This window comes from Equus caballus, chromosome 31, assembly GCF_041296265.1.
Source record: "Equus caballus isolate H_3958 breed thoroughbred chromosome 31, TB-T2T, whole genome shotgun sequence".
In the NCBI taxonomy this organism is placed as follows: Eukaryota; Metazoa; Chordata; class Mammalia; order Perissodactyla; family Equidae; genus Equus; species Equus caballus.
Genome location: NC_091714.1, coordinates 19145999 through 19166375, shown reverse-complemented (window position 1 = coordinate 19166375; position 20377 = coordinate 19145999). Strand labels below are relative to the sequence as shown.

At 37.4% G+C, this 20377-nt stretch overlaps 1 protein-coding gene across 5 annotated transcripts in view; it reads left to right on the top strand.

Annotated features, from left to right (window-relative positions):
• Positions 1–20377, top strand: part of STXBP5 (syntaxin binding protein 5) — a 166717-nt gene that overhangs the window by 132793 nt on the left and 13547 nt on the right. For 3 of the 5 annotated variants that reach the window (XM_023632926.2, XM_023632930.2, XM_023632927.2), the window contains 5 exons: positions 3306–3356; positions 9170–9409; positions 12265–12634; positions 12938–13103; positions 18686–18797. In XM_023632926.2, coding sequence (XP_023488694.2) covers positions 3306–3356; positions 9170–9409; positions 12265–12634; positions 12938–13103; positions 18686–18797 — 939 coding nt within the window. The remainder of the gene's footprint in view (positions 1–3305; positions 3357–9169; positions 9410–12264; positions 12635–12937; positions 13104–18685; positions 18798–20377) is intronic. The other 2 variants (XR_011434477.1, XR_002805193.2) reach the window with 1 other exon arrangement.

Sequence of the window (20377 nt, the reverse complement as noted above, 5' to 3'; positions counted from 1 at the left end):
AGTCTAAACTATTCCTTGGGGCTTTGTCTTGATATCCCATAGTCTTAGATAAGTATTCTAAACTGAGATGGATATAAATCCAATGTACTCTAGTTAGTACCTTGTGCTCGCCTCTGGGTTAAGTAGTACTTGCGACATTGCATTGCAGTTATTTGCTTCCTCCTATGGACTGTGAGCTCCTGGAGGGCAGGAAATCCCTGCCCTCTGGCACATTGGTAGCATGTGCCCAATAAATATTTAATAGATGAATAAGTAGGTAGCCCCATCCCACTACCACATGTAACAAAAATGTTTCTCTACTCATCAAAACTCTTAGTTCTGTAACTTTTTAAAATAATATTGATAGCTAGAATTAACACAAAATAGCAAAGGTTAATCTTTTAACATTTGTCAAGTTCCATATTCAAGAAGATTGCTTAAAACTGTGTCCAGATGTATCGCAGTGAGGCTTAAGTGTCTGTCTTTTGATTGAACACTGTGATGGAGTTGGTGGTCGGGTTATGGGTCTTCAATTGCAGTCTTTCTGGAGGAAATAACAGACTCATAATTAAGTCATGTGACATTTACGGTAAAGTTGCTATATTCAGAAAATCTACCTTGTCATTTTTGTGTGTGATTTTAACCTCTCAATGAAATGTCAAAATTAGACCAACTGAAGAATTATTTGAAAGCTGGTTAGTTATATGAAGTTTTTTTTACATGATAAATTAAGTAGTGCTAGACAAAAAATTTTATCTCATGGGAAGAACTAACTTAAACTTGTAAAATATTTGAGAAGTTATATAAAACAATTTCTAGTGGAAATCTTAAGGGAGATTAAAAGCATACGCTTATGAAATTCAGAAGGGAATTTTATCCTAGTGAAATTTTTTTGACAAATATATGTATGGTTAATAATGAAAGCTTCAACAGATACATTTCTGATTGATAAAGTATTTACTTCATAATTTTAATTTGCTAATTTAATGAGGGGTGGACTTAATGAGTAATGTGATTAGGCTTGCAAATTGTTCGGGTTATTTCTCTTCGTTTAGCTATATATTGAGTTTAGTTTTTGGAATGAACTGAAAAGCAGTTGAGCTTATAGTGGTGCATGCCATTCTGTGTTTGTCCTAAAGTTTTTTTTTTTTTCAATTTTCTTGCTTTAGTTGCTTGGAATACCACCATAGAATAAGATAAAGGAACACCAGTTGTTTACAAGTGTATTAGTAGCTCATCTATGTAGCATTTTACAGTTTATGAAAAAAATACTATTTATTATTCATAAATAACATTTGTCAAACCCATACTGTGTCAGGTGTTGTGACAGTGCTTTGCCCACATCATCTTATCTAATGACAACTGTGAAATTGGCATTATTGTCTGTCCTCCTTTTACAAATGAGGACATTTGAGATTTAGAGAGAGGGACAGTGAGTGGCCCAAGGTCACTTATCTAGTAGTTGGTTGAAGTGGATTTGAACTCAGGTTTGATCTGATTCCAAATCCAGCCTTAACTACAATACTTTACACTTTCACATCTTACAAACTAGATATCCAGGCTCGTTCAAGAATTGTTTGTTGTAGACTTACTGGATATTATACATACTGAGTTTGATGAATTAATCTTGGTTCCTATCCTGAAGTTGCTTTTAGTCTAGGGACCTTGCTGCTTAAAGTGTGGTCCACAGGCAGCATTGTCGTTTATCTCCGGGGAGCTTGTCAGAAGGGCAGAATCTCAGGCGCTAGTCCAGGAGAACAGAATCAGAATCTCATTCAACAATATCCCCAGAGGACTGGTGTGCACATTCTAGTTTAATAAGCGCCAGTCTCAAAGGCTTAGAAAACTAGATCGAATCACAGTAGCGGGGTCTGGAGAAGCATCCACATCATGTGATTCTGAGAGTTTCTTTAGGCCATACCAGACTGATGTTTCTACTACAGATAGATATACATTGTATAGATATTATCAGTCTGTGTACGTTGTACCTATAATACTTGGTGAAAACCTCTGTGAGTTCTTTTAAAAGTGTTTAATGTTGCATTTTAGAAGATGGTTTTAGGGGCATATCATCTTCTGATTTTAAGGGACTTGGATATTAAATACAATAGCAACCATTTACATGAGGTCAACTAGCCGTAGATTTCATTTGACTCTTTTAGTCTTGTATTACATTTCATCTGTTAACCGAGATTGATGAAGTCTGGGTGAAAATGGGATAAGACTGATTCATATATTTGATCCATTGTTGTGTTTTAAAGATGCTAATTAGATTAATGAAGCCTAGAAGTAAAAAATTGATTTTCCCCCATCCCTTCCCAGTTTGCCTAATGCCTCTTTCCTAACGCTGAATTTGTCATTTTTTTAGATGTGGAAGTTATGTACTATGACTGGATTTCTCTTTGTTTACATGGCGCCCTTATGGACTAGCAGGGTCTGTGCTTTAAATATCTCCTAACAGTCCAAAATTTAACCCAAAATATGCATTCATGTATTAACAAACATGCTTTCTCAGAGTGTCACATAGGCAACAGTATTGTGTTACGCATGCACTGCCACTAACCATGTAGATACAGTTAAACCGCTTCTAACTTCCAGTCACTTCATAGATTAAGGCAATAACTGATTTTGAGGATGGAAAGTGAATTCCAGAAAGTTTATACATAGGCTTTTTTATTGTTCTACTACGAAATAGAAATATCTGTAGTTTACATTTTTATTAATACTGTAATTTTAGATTGTGTGACTTTGTTGTTTCGTTTATCACTGAAATGTAAATAGAGGTGTTAACTTATATCAAGGAATGGTTGAGCCAGATATTTTTATGATGTAATCAAATACTTTAATTTGATTGTAGATATAGGTTTGTCCTATATTCTGGAGATTAACTTAAAAATAGTGAGCCCAAATAGCTATGAAAATGAAGAGCTGGAAAGATTTTATTCTGTCACCTACCCAAACGCAGTCTTATGCCTCTGTTGTCCTTACCTGCAACACCTTCCTTCTGAGAAATGACTTGGCTTCTCTTAGAAAAGCCTAACCCTTCCCATGAGCCTAAGAAATAATTAACAGTTAGAATTTAAAAGGCTTCCTTGAAGTACGAGCTTCAAGCCCACAAAGATGTATTACATCAAGTAAGTACAAACTTTTTAAAAAGTTGAAAATAAGATTTACTTTCCACCCATAATATTATTAATCATATTTTAATTACCCTAGCGTCTAGACTTAGTAATAAAAAAATTCACTTCTATGTTGACGAGAAGTTGGTATTAAGAAATATGAATCAAATATTTTTCCGAACTTTAAAAATGCATTTTGTTTTTCAGCAAAGATGTCAAGGAAGTTAAGCTTGCCTACTGACCTAAAGCCTGACTTAGGTAAGTAAAATAAGTCAATAAAAATCCACAGCAAACTCCCTTTAATGGGAAGACAAGGAAATCAGAAGATTTAAAATTACCGTAGACTAGATTTTCACCAGAAGTCAAGTTTAAAATGACTGAGATGTTTAAGGATTAAGAGCCTTTAGAATGCCATCTGTAAATTATGGAAGATAATGATAATATAAATTCAAGCAACCAAATAATATATCTCCTCAGCTCTCTCATCCTTTATATCTAAGCAAAATTTAGTGTAAGATTAAAATGTGTGCTGTTTCAGACTAATTTTTATTAAAAGTTGTGTCTCATTTAACCATCTGAAAACTTATTTTGAACTCTACAATTTATAAACTTATAAGAATTTAATATTTTCAAAATAAATTACTAGTTTTCTGTGTTACAGTGAATCATATCAAGAATCTTTTGTTACTTTTTGGTGATAAGTTGGAAAATACTTCTTTTTCTACAGCATGTTCTATGCAACTAATCCATTAGGAAAGCAGAATGAATATATTCACACATTCCTTTTGCTTTATGCCCAGCTCAAAAACAGCCCCCTGATATTCCAGGATAAGCACCAATAACATTTCAATAAAGATAAAAATAAGATTTCATGTAATCTATGGGGGCTGCCCCGTGGCCGAGTGGTTAAGTTTGAGCGCTCCACTTCGGCGGCGCAGGGTTTTGCCTGTTCGGATCCTGGGCGCGGACGTAGCACCACTCATCAGGCCATGCTGGGGCAGCGTCCCACATGCCCAGCTAGAGGGACCCACAACTAAAAAAAATACACAACTGTGTACCAGGGGGCTTTGCGAGAAAAAGGAAAAATAAAATCTTTGGGGGAAAAAAAAAGATTTCATGTAATCTAAAGCAGGGTTTCTTTTTAAAATCATTTTTTTTTTAACTTCAGGAATTTCTGTTACCTTTAGTTGAAGGAGAAATATAACTGCATAAGGATGGTTTTACCCATCTTTGTCTTAGAAGTCACTAGATTTTCTCCCTTGCTTTGCTCACGCACCTCATCTTCTCACTATTTATCCTCTAGGTTCCTTAACTAACCTTTTTGTGCATAATACAAACTTAGGCGTTGGTCCATTTCACCATATTAATTGTGGCATTTTCAGATCGTGGTCTTAGCTCAGTTATACTGATGGGAAGCATGTGATTATGAGTGAGTGGGCAGAGCATCTTTCACTGCCATCAGTAAAAGGTTCCATTCCTGAAGGGAGGAAAAACAGTTTAGTAGAACCCTATGTACCCCTGGTGTTAAGGGAAGAAGAGTTAACCCAGAATGTAGGATAAAAATACTTTGAGAAGGGCATCGTTTCCTTCACTGTGAAAGTGAAAGACATAATTTGAACCCAAGTGCATTGAAGGCTTACATTATACAGTTTTTCCCAACAAGAGGACCCAGAGTTTTCATCAGACTCTCAAAGAGGCCCATGATTTCAGTAACATTAAATACTACGAGTTAGAATGGTTTTGTACCTTTCGTATCTTAAAAATCTGAGAAAACACATGTAGAAGGACTTTTAAAGTTAGTAAAAATATCATTATTTTTTGAATACTCACACTTATAAACTGTGTAAGTAATTTAATCAAAGTATGTACTCCGTGCTTTTCTAGATCTTTATTTAGTTTATGTTCTAGCTTGCGTGCCCATGTATTTCAATGCCCTAAGCCAATGGTAACTTTGATTGATAGACACTTTGAAATAGTCTCCGTGTTGCCTAAGTAATTTCCCTTCAAGTCACTGTGCTGCTGAACTGTTTTTTGATGGAGATTCTTAGCTGATAATTGTCCGACACTGGCTAGGGAGTCATTGGGGAAAAACAACTATGTCAATAGGCTCCAACTGCCGGGTGTTGCTAAAGCAGCTGAGGCTGTTGGACTGTCCTCCAGCTCTGGAAGCTTCTGTGAATAGAATTCACTTTTGCTTATGGGGAAATTGTGCAGCATTGCGTTTTCAGTGTAACTTCACCATCCCAGATTCCATGGCCCACAGCTCAGGAACCGTGGGTGATGTTGCTAGACTTCTGATGTCGCTTTTCAAGTGTCGGTCACAGGAGGCAAAACAGTAAACTGTTGTATACCTCACTGTGAATGAGTTTTTGTCCTAATTTTTACCCTGACCAAACTCACCTCTTGGCATTGTGCTTTGATTGGAAAATGTAGAATTTTGTTGCGTAAGGCTCTACGTGGAGAGGAGAGAGTGATACATACAAGTAGACTGTTCCCAGGCATCCAGAGAGTGTCATGAAAGCGATTATTTTAGGATGTGCTTGAATCACATAGAGCTGGATGGAGGCTTTAATGACAAATTTTATCTGAGTTTAGATCTGCCAGAAAGACCACGTGATCAAGTCAAGTGGGGTTTTTTTGTTTGTATCTAAAGACGAACTTTAATACTCGATATTAACCAAAACCCTCCGCTCGTATGATATTGGTGACGTGACTGACCCCATGTCTATGTGGTGTTGCCTAACAGAATGATTTAGGCTTGGACCTGGGCACAGATCCTAACTCTTGCATTAACCAGCTTTGTCATCCCGGACAAGGCATTTAACCAGTCTGAGCCTCTTATTTGTTATAGTGTGATGATAATACTTTTCGGAGTTTTTAGGTGGATTCAATAAAATGATGAATGTAAAGAGTTATGATAGTTTGTAGCACATAGCAATCCTTGCTTAGTAGTAGCTGTTTTCATTTCTGTTTTTATTAGTAGAATTAAAATTAAAATTTCTCTTCCATTTGTTTAGCTTGCCCAATTTCCAAAGTTCAAGCCACAGAGACCCACAACATCTAATTTAATAGCGGTCAGTGGAAGTTGTAATTCATGAACTGCTAAAAACTGTCACTTCTTTTCAGATAGTTCTAGGCAGATAAAATAAGCAGCCCAACTCCATGAGTTCAACGTTGATTCTGACTCAGTTCGTTCTTTTCCCATGTTGATCTAGCTGGTAAACTAATTTTTGTAGAGAAGTCATATAATAAAAATATAATTGTAGTTTATAAATATCATATAGTTGAATTAGTCCATTAAGTTAAAACACTGTTTATTTGGCCTATGAGTTAACATTTGAAGTATAGATTGTTGTGAATCAGCTATTGTAATTTTAATAGATATCCTTAAGGGTTTTTACACTGGTTAATTTACCTTGAAATTTATATTATCAAATATTCTTATATTGTTGATTTCCATTTTTGTCGCTAGATCACAACTGAAGATATGTTTGTTCACCTTGTATGTGTATTTTTTATTAAAGTAACAAGTATTTTTATCATTGGAAAATTTAAAACTTCTGTTATTTTACTAAAATAACTTGGGAGACTATAGAGAGTTAACATTTGGAATCCGTATCGTATTGCAGACTCGTCCATTAATGAAAGTTGTTTCATTTACAGTAAGTAGTTCTTTGCTCTGTGTCATAATCTGTAACAGGAAGTACAATCTCAGGCAAAACAAAGACATTTTTAGAAACTGTGGTTAGGAATGACCCACGCTGTTGTCAGAACTAGTAGCTTTGTTGTTTTCAGAGGCTAGTTATAATCAAAATTATGTTGTATATAAAATTACTTGGGAGAACATTTTCAATCTGTGAATCTAAATTTGATTACAAAAAGCTTTTCGGGGGTATAAGTAGGATTCAGTTATCCTTTTTTAATAAAATACCACTTAGAAGACTTTAACGTGTTTGTTATTTTTCACATTATGAAGTCATTTCTTTCACGACAGCATTGAAAGCATGTGATTTGAGGAATGATTTATTAGCTGTGAACAGTAGAAGCTACTGGAAATTGTCATGGAGCCCAGTGGTAAGGCAGGAACATTGGTTTAGATACTTTCAACTAGTGATCTGTCTTCAGCAAGTATTTATTGAATACTTTTGTATGCAGGGCAGTTTGCTAAATTCTGCAGGGCATCAAAATGACATAGCCCTTGTGCTCAACAAACTTGGCAGTCACTTTAGAGCAAGGCCTAAGACAAGTCAGAAATAACTACAAGACGAATGTACTGTTAGTGGCATGGGAGAGAAAAACAGCTATCGAGATTCAAAAAAGAGAAAAAGTATATATGGTTTTAGGAATCAGGGTAAACTTCGCAAGTATGACAGTGCCTGAGCTGAAGAGTAAGCACAACCTTGGCAGGTAGAGAAAAGGATGAGGCAGGGGCCCCAATCAGAAAGAAAATCGCAGGCAGAGGTCTAACAGCAGGTCCATGCAGGGTGTGCTTGGAGAACTTGAGTGGCTCGGTGTGTTTCCCTCCGTGAACCGAAGCGGGGAAGCACTGGGAGACAGGGCCGGGGGGAGGTTGCAGGTATTTTGTGGGGAGTCGTAAGCTTTTGAGTAAGATCATAAGCGTGATCAAATAAAGAGGAACCACTGAGAGTTTTTTCAGTAGAGGTGATAGAATTATAACTCTACCTTAGAAAATGGGGGTCGTGAGAGAGTGGAGGTGGGGAGATCACTTGGGATCGTGTGGTCGTCTAGATGAATGCGACGAAGGCCTGACGTAGGGTGATGGGAGCTGATTGGTGATGGAAAGAAGGAAACAGAACATCGGAAGAAAATAACATGGGATTTGGCATCCCGTTAGATGCTCAGATGGGAAAGGGAAGGACTGCAGTGCAGCTCGTTTTAGGTGTGGCTGCCTGTGTTCTTCCCAGGGCTGCGAGTAATATAAACAGTGCCGTCGGGGGAATGGACAGCCTTGGCGAAATGATGTGTGTTGATTTTGTGTAGTGAGACATGACAGGAAAAAATCCCCATAAGCGTTTGAAATGCAGGTCCAAAAGCAAAGAGGCCAGAGCTTGAGACAGACTTGAGGATGACCACAGGGAAGAAGGTAGCTGAAGACGAGAGAGGGTTTGTCAGTGAGATTCCTGAGAATCTGTCATTTCAGACAGAGCAGGTGAGGGGACGTACCTGCATCAAGGTAAGCAGGAGCCAGGTACCAGTTATGCATTTTGATGAAAAATGCTGTAGCTGAATGTTGATTACAGTTAAAATGTCGTTCAAGAAAAATGAAAGCTAAATTTTTATGGATTAAAGGTTTTCATATGGACAGATTTGGAAAAAAAAAAAGTCCGTCTTACAATAAATTGGAATCTAGGGTCAGAGTACTTCTAAATGCTTTTTTTAAATGTAGAAAATTGAAAAGACCCACGCTTCTCTAGTTCTGCCTATTCATGAAGTTGTGTTACCAAAGGAAGAAACAGCACCATGCGAAGAGAAGGTGGTGAGGGCTGAGATGAGAAAAGCAGCCAGGATGCCAACAGAGCTGCACCAAAACCGTAAAGATCACGCAGCCAAAAATGCACGGGGGTGCACCCAGCTCAGTTCTGAGAAGTGGGGATTTGTGCATTTAGATTTTACATTTAAGCAAAGGAAAAAATTATTAGCAAAGAAGTAAATTGTTTTTCTTGCCAATTGAAATTATGTGCTATGGGGGCCTACCTGGTGGCCCAGCGGTTAAGTTCACATGTTCCACTTCGGCGACCCAGGGTTCGCTGGTTCGGATCCCAGGTGCGGACATGGCACTGCTTGGCAAGCCATGCTGTGGCAGGCGTCCCACATATAAAGCAGAGGAAGATGGGCACGGATGTTATCTCAGGGCCAGTCTTCCTCAGCAAGAAAAGGATGATTGGTGGCAGATGTTAGCTCAGGGCTAATCTTCCTCAAAAAAGAAAAAAATTAAATATGCTATAGATTTTATCTTTTTGCAGATTAATTATTTGACCAAATTTATACCGAACAAAAAAGCATGATATTTTGTAGGTTGAACAATCTCACAACATTTTAAATCATTTCAGATATAAAAGATAATTCCTTCAGCCGATCACGGAGTTCGAGTGTAACCAGCATTGATAAAGAGTCCCGAGAAGCGATCTCTGCTCTTCATTTCTGTGAAACTTTTACTCGAAAGGCAGATTCGTCTCCTTCCCCGTGTTTATGGGTTGGTACCACGTTGGGAACAGTGCTTGTCATTGCACTGAACCTGCCCCCCGGAGGAGAGCAGAGACTTCTGCAGCCGGTAATCGTGTCTCCCAGTGGTATGTATGCTCTGGGGCTGTACTTATGTTGAAGGTTGATTTACTGTGATTTAATAGAAGCCTTTGCTTTTCATTTTGAATCAATCTAAGAATTCTAAAATGTAAACTAAATGGGGATAGTTACAGTCTTATGTTTCTAATGAAGGAATACATGGAATAAGATTCCAGAATATTGTTTACTTACACAGCCATTCAGGTTTTGCATTTTTCTTTGACTCTAGGATTTTGTTTAAAACGATTACCTCATAAGAAAATGAAGGAAAAAAACTGTTGTTCTAATGCATTCCAGGGTACCTCAAAATATTTGGTTCTATAAACAAAAGAATGGTTCATATTTAGAAGAAAATCAGAAAAGTATATTTTTAAACATTATACACCTGGCTATTTTGAATTTCTATGAGTGAAGTTTTAAAATAGATTATTTTTCTTCTTTCATGTATTAGGAAAAGGTGACAATAGCAAATTTTAAGAAGAAAAACTTTACAGTCTCCATAATTGAAAATGAGATTGACTTTTCTCAAGTGTGTGGAGTCTGATAGGTCTGGAAATAACAGAATTCTGGTTTCCATTACTAATTTATGCTGATCTAGACAGAAAAAAGTCCACACTTTTGCTTGTTAGTGTATCTCTTATTTATGTAGACTTTAACAATACTTGGAATTGAGAATTAAAATGTAGTTTTGATTTTCATGTTCATTTCTGAACTATCTTTACATTAAAGAAAGTTTGACTTATTCAGCTCACTAAATATTTGAGTGTATACTGCATACGTGGTTGTTAGAAAAGGTTACACAATGATATTCTTACTAACCTCGTCTGTTATTAGTAAGCATCACATGCGTAGGAAAAAAACTAGAAAGATGAAAATCAAAATGTTAGTGGTAATTGTCCCTGAAGAATGGGATTGTGAGTAATTGTTATTTTCTTCTTTTTACTGATTCGTAGTTTCTAAATTTTCTACAACAAGCATGTATCAGTTTGTAATAAGAAAATAAATGTTTCCAATAAATAAAAATGAGAGAGGGGATTAAGTATAGATAATTTACTGTTAACTACATAAAAAAATGTTTAAGATGTTTTCCAACCTGCAATAAAATCAAACTAGTTATAAAGTTACTTCTATATAAAAATAATTTTCATATGTAAGAAAGAACCTTTGGTTTTCTTCTCAGTGGTGGAATCTTTGAGGTTTATTTTTTTTCCTAAGATGCCTGTTTTAAAATATAACAATGGTGTTCATATCGTGTTGTCGGTATTGGAACTGTGAGAAGAGGGATATTTTTCAAGCAGATGGGTTCCTGTGCTTAAGAACCTGGAATGGTCTACTTTGTCCCCAATTGTTTTTTTTCCCTTCAAGAGGAGAACCCAGCAGTTATCACTACTCTGCTGGAAAACATAGTAAAACCTTGCCGACTACAGGACAAGCATGTATTTAACTATTATCTTGGGACATTTTTAAAAAAATCCACATACGGGAATTACTGTATCTCATACATGTTCCTATGTACTATGAACAATTCCCAAATTATAGTGAATCATCTAAAATAATGCAATTGTCTGCTTGCCAAACCTGGACTATAGACTAAAGTTACCAGGTTCAGCAAATAAAATACAGGGTGCCCAGTTAAATTTGAATTTCAGATATACTTTTTAATATAAATATGTCCCATGCAGTATTTGGAAAGATAATGCTGTATTTGGGACATACTTATACTAAAAAAGTATTCATTATGTATCTGAAATTCAAATTTAACTGGGCGTCCTTTGCTTTATCAGGCTACTCTGCTGTAGATAAAAATATGCGAATATAAAGAAGAAAGGAAATATGATTTTGCCTTCTAAGAAAAATTTTGAGAAAACATTGGGAACTCTTCCTCTTATATGGAAAATTCTTGCAAACTGTAAAATCGAAGTATAAAGTAATAAGATATGAAAATTCTTTTAAAATAAGAACTGAACTAAATCAGTTCTATGCCATCCCTTCTGTTGGTTTCCAAATCCTTAATGTTAATATTATCGTTTCGTTTGCTTAGAAAGGAGCATTAATTAGGCATATTTACATTTTGAGGGATGTAAGGGAAGAGGAATCTCATTAACTAAGCAAGTCAAGAAATATAACCCCTAAATTAAGACTCTAAGTTGACCCAAACAATGTCTTTAATATATTTGACATTTACCAGCAAATAGTTTAAAAGGAAGTTATGATTAGAATTATGTGGACTTTTTGTCCTCATTGGCCCTGTAGATCGGTACTGTTAAAAATGCAATGTGAGCCACATATGGAATTTTGAGTTTGCTAGTAGCTATATTAAAAAAGTGAAAAACAGGTGAAATTAATTTTAATAACATTTTATTTAGCCCAGTGTATGCAAAACACTATCATTTCAGCATGTAATCAGTATTTTTAAATTATTGAGATATTTTAAATTTTTTTGTACTGTCTTCAAATCCAGCGTGTATTCTACTCTCTCAGCACGCCACAATTTGGACAAACCACATTTTAAGTGTTTTCTAGCCACAGATGCCTAGCGGCTGCCATGTTAGGCAGCAACTCTAGGTGCCATCTACTTGTTCTCATACTCGGTGGCACATTTGCCAGGTGTGAGAGAAGACATGATTCCAGACATCCTAGCATTTATCTGTTTGGTGGCACTTATCTGTTTGGGGCCTGTAATATTATATCTTTTTCCAGATTCAGATATCATGCTTGAAGTTCAAATCCTGAGTTATCAATAAGCTAGTGTACAATTTCAGTTTAGTATACGTTCTGCATATTTTTGAGTGTCAAAGTTGGAATAAACATATTTACTGTGTGGATTAAAATATTTGTTGTCTACTAAACTTACGCATTTTAGGTACTATATTGAGGTTAAAAGGGGCGATCCTGAGAATGGCATTCCTGGATGCCACAGGCTGCCTAGTGCCACCTGCATATGAATCCTGGAGAGAACACAACGTTCCTGAAGAAAAAGACGAAAAGGAGAAATTGAAAAAACGACGGCCTGTCTCTGTATCCCCCTCCTCTTCTCAGGAAATTAGTGAAAACCAGTACGCAGTGATATGTTCTGAAAAGCAAGCAAAGGTGATTTCACTGCCCACTCAGAACTGCGCCTATAAGCAGAACATCACAGAGACCTCGTTCGTGCTCCGGGGGGATGTCGTGGCGATGAGTAACAGCATCTGCCTCGCCTGTTTCTGTGCCAACGGACACATCATGACCTTTAGGTAAGAGTTAGATATTTTTCTAAACACAAATACAGCATTTCATCCCTCAAACCATAGTATTACAGAATTATATTCAGTTTAAAAGAAATGCTCTTACTGTTTCGTCTTGTGCACTGAGAATTTCTTTTCATTCAGTCAGTAGTGAAAAGTCTGTGAGGAACACTGTTGAGTGTTACCTCCTCCTCAAGTACACTGAGTCATGAGGTTTATGAGGTCCCTGCCGTTTTTACCTTCTGTGATGCTTTGTTCAAGACTCAAACCTACCTTGTTTATTATTAACAAGTTTTTAATTTCTCTCTCAAGTTTGCCAAGTTTAAGGCCTCTATTGGATGTGTATTACTTGCCCCTTACCAATATGCGGATAGCCAGAACGTTCTGCTTCACCAACAATGGACAAGCATTGTATCTTGTTTCACCTACAGAAATCCAGAGACTCACTTACAGTCAGGAGACCTGTGAAAATCTCCAGGTAAGCAGCAGGATATTGCCGTGATTTCCTCAGAGGCGAAGCATTCTCTAAGACCCTGACACTGTCCATCCCTCACACTCTCAGGAGTGTGCAGATGAGCCTAGCTCTGAAAATCCAGAGCCTTTATTGAACTTTCAGAGCACGTGCTTTGAGACTTGTGATAAAGTGTCTTCATCTGACTCCTGTTATAAGAGTCATCTCATTGATCCATATCTTTTCTCTCCAGTGATGGTGAAGAAATATGAAATGTTACATTTTATGCCAACTTTCCACATAAAATAAATATCTATTATACAGTGCACCAAAAATTCCTTTTTAAAGAAATATGTTAATGTGAAAATAATTGTGTCTGTTTTAGGGCAAACTGTGTCATCCCTTCTCATAAACTCTGTATTCACACAGATGTATACACCTATTAAAAAAAAAAAAGGTTTGGGGGCCAGCCCAGTGGCGCAGCAGTTAAATTCGCATGTTTCGCTTCAGTGGCCCGGGGTTTGCTGGTTCAGATCCTGGGTGCAGACCTAAGCACTGTTTGTCAAGCCAAGCTGTGGCAGGCGTCCCACATGTAAAGTAGAGGCAGATGGGCACAGATGTCAGCTCAGGGACAGTCTTCCTCAGCAAAAAAGAAGAGGATTGGCACAGATGTTAGCTCAGCCCTAATCTTCCGCAAAAAAAATTAAAAAATAAGGTTTGATAGTTTTCCTCTGAATATTTTTGTTGGTCTGTTTGTGAGAGACTTCAAACAAATTCTTTAAATACAAAACTGTCTTTCTTAAATATCTGAGTCCCTTATGTGATTGCATATATATTAGAAATGATCAGTTTAGCTCCACTTTTTCAAATAAAAGTACTGCTAAAGTATTAATTGATATTTGCTATTTAGAGGAAGCAGTTATCTAAGAGAACTTTATAGTGCTTGTTTTTGCAATTAGCTCTGTTTTACCTGTCTGTAAATTTGAATTTGTGGCTTATTTTTAGAACACTAGCTTTAGAGTCAAGAAGACTGAATTTAAGTCCAGGCCTTGCTAATTACACAATTGCAATTACAATTATTTTCTCTGAGCTTCACCATCTTTAAAATTAGGATAAAAATAATATCTGTGCCATAGAGTTAGGTGTGGATGGAAGGAGACGGTGCACATGAAGTGCTCAGCATGTGCTCAGTACAGAAGATGTGCTCAGAGCCAGGTGTCCGTGGCAGTGCCAGTAAGCCACGCTGCGCTGGAAGCACACTCCTGATGAAGCTGTTACAGACCTTGAGCGTGAACAGAATTACACTGTCTGATACTTGAGACTTAGATTCCCGTTTACATTTGGGTGGAAGTGGTTTTTCACAGATTCCTAAGTTTCCAAATTAAACTTTTGCTCTTTATGGGAAAGATAAAATTTTTGTTTAGTGTTTCCTTTTGCTAGTAAAGTGTTACTTTATTAAGAAATAATTTGGACACTTGAATATATTCTTAATTCATTTTAATGTGAAGTGTAGTCTTAATTCAACTATTCAAAATTCTGAACTTCATTATTTTTCTGGGATCAGTGTATTCTACCCTTTGATCAGTGTTTTCTCTGATTATTTTAGTAAAAATCAATGGCAGCTGCAGTACACTTTACCTTTATGTTTAAATGAAATGGTCATTTAGTAATACACTCTATTTGTTTTAATAACTGTCTGCTATGTGCCTTCATGGCATGAAGATAAGTGAAAAACGGACTCTGTTCAAGGAGTTGTGATAGAATGTTCTCTTTGAGCAGTACTGACATTTTATTTCCCTCTACATTTTCAGTGCCTAAAAAGAATGCCTGGGTAAAAATCTGTTGAATGAAGAATACTATGAACTTTATAAACACTATTCTTTGGTTTCCAGAGTGCTCTATTCCATTGTGCATTCATTTAACTTTAATCAAAAAAAAATAAAATGCCTACAAACATTAATAGAGTTTCCAGTCAAGATGGAATTATAGGAACCAAGTCAACCCTCCCGCCTAAAGCAACTCAAAAAAAGCAGACAAAAACCTGAAACCACAGTTTTCAAGATCCTGGACATCAGGCAGTGAAGGGAAGTAATCCCTGAGAGGCAGGAAGCAAAGGAAGTGCCCATCTGCAATGCTTGATGGTTTCCAGAACACGGCACAGAGAGAAGGCACGGAAGCAGTCTGACCAGCTTCCCAAGTGGAGCAGACGGAACCAAGAGTCTGGGAAGACCAAGCAAGTTCGAGTTCTTAGAACCGAGTAGCAGAGAGAGAGAGAGCAGGACAGACAGAGGAGCCTGGAGAGCTGTGGAGGGTCCCCCAGGAGTGTTCACAGAGTACTGTGCAGCACCGGCACGTGGATAAACCCTCTGAGCAGGGAAAGAGCCATCTGGAAGGGAGGGGAGGATTCACAGGAAACACGCTTGGGCCCGGGACAGTGCCTGTTCCAACAGCCAGACTGAAACAACTTATAGTTCGTGAGTGTATTGATTTCCTGCGGCTGCTGTAGCAAATCACCACAACTGGTGGCCAAAAACAACCTGAGTTCATTCTCTCATGCTTCTGGAAACCGGAAGTGTGAAATAAGTCTCACTGAGCCAGATCACGGTGTTGGCCGGGCCGTGCTCCCTCCAGAGGCTCGAGAGGAGAAGCTGATCCTTGCCTCCTCGGTCTTCCTGTAGCTGCCAGCATTCCTTGACTGTGGCTGTGTTTCTCTTATCTCTCCCTCCTGGTTCCATTGCCGCCTCCTGTTCTGCAGGTGTCAAATCTCCCTCTGCGCCTCTCTCTTTAAAGGACCCTTGTAATTGGATTTAGGGTTCATCCAGATATTCCAGCATAATTTCTCCATGGCAAAATGCTTAAATTAATCACAAGCGCACAGACCATTTTTTCCTCACAAGGTAACATCTGCAGGTCCCAGGGATTGGGACCTGATCCCTTTAGATGGCCCTTACTCAGTGTACCCCAGTGGGGAATTGAGTAGAGTACTCGGAAAGGTCTTGGCTCATTAGTGAGGAATAATTAGCCTTAAACTGAACTCTACTCTAGACCTGCCTAACAAATCATGAAAGCAAGGCCCAAAAGGATCAGAATGTTCCCTGGTATCCCAGAATGAAGCTTAAGAGGATTTAGAGAAAATAAAAAATATCCACACCCAACAAGGTAAAGATCAAAATGTCTGGCATTGAGTCAGATTACCAGGCATGCACAGAGATAGGAAAACATGACTGATAATGAGAATAATAATCAATCAATAGACACCAAACCAGAACTGACACACATGTCAGGATTAGCATGGAAGGACATTAAAACAGTTATTATAACTGTATTCCATATGTTCAAAAAGTTAAGTGGTGATGTGGAAGATAGAAAAGACTGAAAATGAACTTCTAGAGATGAAAAACTACAGTGTTTGAGATGAAAAATGTACTGGATGGGATTAACAACAGATTAGACATTGCAGAAGAAAAGATTAGGTAACTCGAAAGCATAGCAATAGAAAAAACAGTTGAGGGTTTAAGCTTGGCAAATTTATAGCACTGAAACACCTATGTTAGACAAGAGGTTCTCATCAAATCAGGACCTCAGCTTCCACCTTAAGAAACTGAAAAAGAAGAGCAAATTAAACCCAAAGTAAGCAGAAGAAAGAAAATAATCAATATCCAAGTAGAAATTAATGAGATTGAAAATAGGGAAACAATAGAAAAACGTCAGTGAACCAAAAACTTGATCTCCAGAATCAATAAAATTGATCTCAAGCCAAACTGATGATGAAGAGAGAATATCAATAGCAAGAATGAGAGGTGCTGGCCCTGTGGCCAAGTGGTTAAGTTTGCACACTGTGCTTTGGTGGCCCAAGGTTTGCAGGTTCGGATCCTGGGCATGGACCTACACAGTGCTCATCAAGCCATGTTGAGTCAGCATCCCACATAGAAGAACTAGAATGACATACAAGTGGGATATACAGCTATGTCCTGGAGCTTTGGGGAGAAAAAGAAAAAGAGGATGATTGGCAACAGATGTTAGCTCAGGGCCAAACTTCCTCTTCAAAAAAAGTGATATAATTAAAAAGAAAAGAATGAGAGAGGTGGCATTACTATAGATTCCGCAAATATTAAAATGGATAATAAGGAAATATTATAGACAACTTTATTCCAGTCAATTCAAAAGCTTAGATGAAATGGATAAATTCTGTGAGAGACACAAATTACCAAAGCTCACCCCAGAAAAGCAGATAACCTGAAGAGCATTGTGTCTATTGGAGAAACTGAAGTTGAGGCTAGAAACCTTGGACAAAGAAAATTCCAGGCCCAGATGGCTTCCCTAGTGACTTTTATCAACATTTCAGGAAGAAATAATACCCGTTCTACACAAAACTCTTCCAAAAATTGGAGCAGGAAAACGCTTCCCAATTTATTATGTGATGCTACCATTAACTTGATACCGAAACCAGACAAAGACATTACAAGAAAAGACCATTACAGATAGACTGTCAGACTTAATAAATGTAGACGTAAAAATTCTAAACAAAATTTTAGCAAATTGAATCCAACAATTTATCAGAAAGAAAATTCAGGTCATGGTAATTCATCATGACCAAGTGGGATTTATCCCAGGAACGCAGGGTTGATGTAACATTTGTAAATCAATAATGTAATTCACCATATTGATAAACTAAAAAAATAGAAAGCAAGTGACAAAATGCAGCATCCATTCTTGATTTTAAAAAAATCAGCAAAAAAGAATGAAAGAGAACTTAAAGGATATCAGACAAGCACACAAGTACACTGTGTCCTTTGTGTCATGGCTCCCTCTCTTCCATGGGCAGAAATGCAGTCCCAGAGCCTCACTATACTTGTGTTTTGCTTCTCAAGCTTCCCAAAGCTGTCTCGTCAACCAGGACGTTACCATTCTTCTCTTATGGAGCCCTCTCTTCCCTCTGTATGTGTTCTCTAAAACTCAGTTACCTGTTGGCAACCTTTCTTGCCTCCCGACTGACTTTTACCATTTCTGTGCTCTGAAGAATATTGACAGTAATTTCGGAAAAATTTGACAATACAGCAAGAAGCTTTGCCATCTCCCTGCCAGCTTTCTGAAATTCCCGGTGTATGTGGGCATCATTATCTTCCTGGCATATGTCTATGAAAAAGGAAGTCAGTGTGTCTTTCTAAATTACTAATTTTCTGACTCAACTGAACTGTATATCGTTATTATCGCACTAGACTTTTTTACTTCCTAGTAACCTCTCTTCTTTCTGATGTAGGAAGACGTAATTATTAATCTAATCACCAGTTCTTGAAAATAAGAGTTATGTGAAAATTTTGTCATAAAGATTGGAATCTCCTTATATCTTTGCTTGAAATGTGAGGAAAGTGATCTAACCAAAGTAGCAAGCAGCAAGTTAGTCTTAGTCAATTTAGTCTTAATAACTGACTGTTTGACTACGTTTGTATGTCCTGGATCTGGTCATTTGAAGTGTGCACATTAATTGTTTGTGAATCTCAACAGGTCATGTTATAAGCTTGAGTTAAAGAGTTTACAGTGATGGTTTTGTGAGTTATAGTGCAGTCTGCCTGACACTTTAACAATTACACTTTGTTTTGATTTTGAAGGAGATGTTGGGCGAGCTCTTCACTCCTGTGGAGACCCCCGAAGCACCAAACAGGGGCTTCTTCAAAGGCTTGTTTGGGGGCGGCGCACAGTCTCTCGATCGAGAAGAACTCTGTAAGTCAGTTGATTTAATTTGGGTAATATATCTATAAAACAGAAATGTTCAAGCCATATAAATTTTTCTTACATGTATAAATTATGTTCACGTTTTTTCTCTGTCACAACAATCAATATATCCGTGTTTTAGCAAAATACTTAAAATTATTTTTTGTCTCCCTAACCCAAATCAGGGGAATATTTTACTCAGGAAACCAAAATCATAACAGCTTTAGGTGGTTAAAAAGGAAGATTCACAACTTTAATGAATAATTTAGAAGTATTTTTTTAATTTTCATTAAATGTGATCTTCATTATTGTTTTAATTCTGTAATTAAGATAATTATAGAATTATATAATTAAGGGCATCTTTAACCAATGCCCTTAACTTTGAAAAAGTTTTTTTTTAAGGTTTTATTTTTCCTTTTTCTCCCAAAGCCCCCCAGTACATAGTTGCATGTTTTTTAGTTGTGGGTCCTTCTAGTTGTGGCATGTGGGATGCCACCTCAGCATGGCCTCATAGGCGGTGCCATGTCCGCCCCCAGGATCCAAACTGGTGAAACCCTGGGCCACTGAAGCCGAGTGTGCAAACTTAACCACTTGGCCACAGGGCTGGCCCCCTTTGAAAAAGTTTTTACTTAAATATTTATGTTATCTTAGAAAACCTCCAGAACTATTCTAATTGCACTAGAAAGATATATAAAATAGCAAAATCTGGTTTATTTACTTATCTTTCACATAATTGGCACAAATTAGAAATTGGTCCTTGAATGAACTAATGAATCAAGGAATGTGTGACCTTTCTTCCAAATAGGAGCTATTATCGGTCCTTGAATTTTTTTCTTTTATTATCTTTGTTTTTTGTTAAATTATTTTAGAATTTTCTTTTTGTATTTGTTTGACTAATTAGAAAAACTGTAAGACTGAATATCAGCAAGCAGCAGTGCAGTGCAATTTCACTGTACAGAGTTACCCAGGTGATCGGTCAGTCCTCTCAGTAATGCGCATTTGTCAGTTTAAATTCATTTAAAAAAATGAAGACTGTTCTTCCAGTCATAGGGGACTGATAATTTGGAATAACACTCTTGCCAAGGATAACTGATAAAGTTATACAGAATTAAAAAAATATATTAAAAAAATATATATTTTTTTAATTCTTAAAAACATCAAAGAGCTAACAATATAGTAAGGGCAATCTCCATGGGGAAGGATGGGAACTCCGAGGGGTGAGCCTGGCAACCTGAGGCCACTTCTGCCCTGGAGGACTTTGCTATTCCAAGTGGGAGGCTGAGATACTGAACTGTTTTAGGACTAGCAAAGTGGGCTCACAGAACTGGCAAGGGTGTGGGCCCCGATAAACAGGAACTCCTCTTTGCAAGGACCCTGAAGGGCCACAGCTTAAGAGTAAAGGTGAGTGGAAGTAGATCAGCCCTCACCCACACTCAGACTTTCAGCTCTGCTTCACATTCTCTGAGTGGCCCAGAAAACTTTCAACCTCAATTAAGATTTTTGCAGACTGCTGAAGTCCCCAGCACCTGGCAGAAGCAAATGAGAATGTTCTCTAAAGGAAGATAACATATTCCAAGTTCTCATATTAT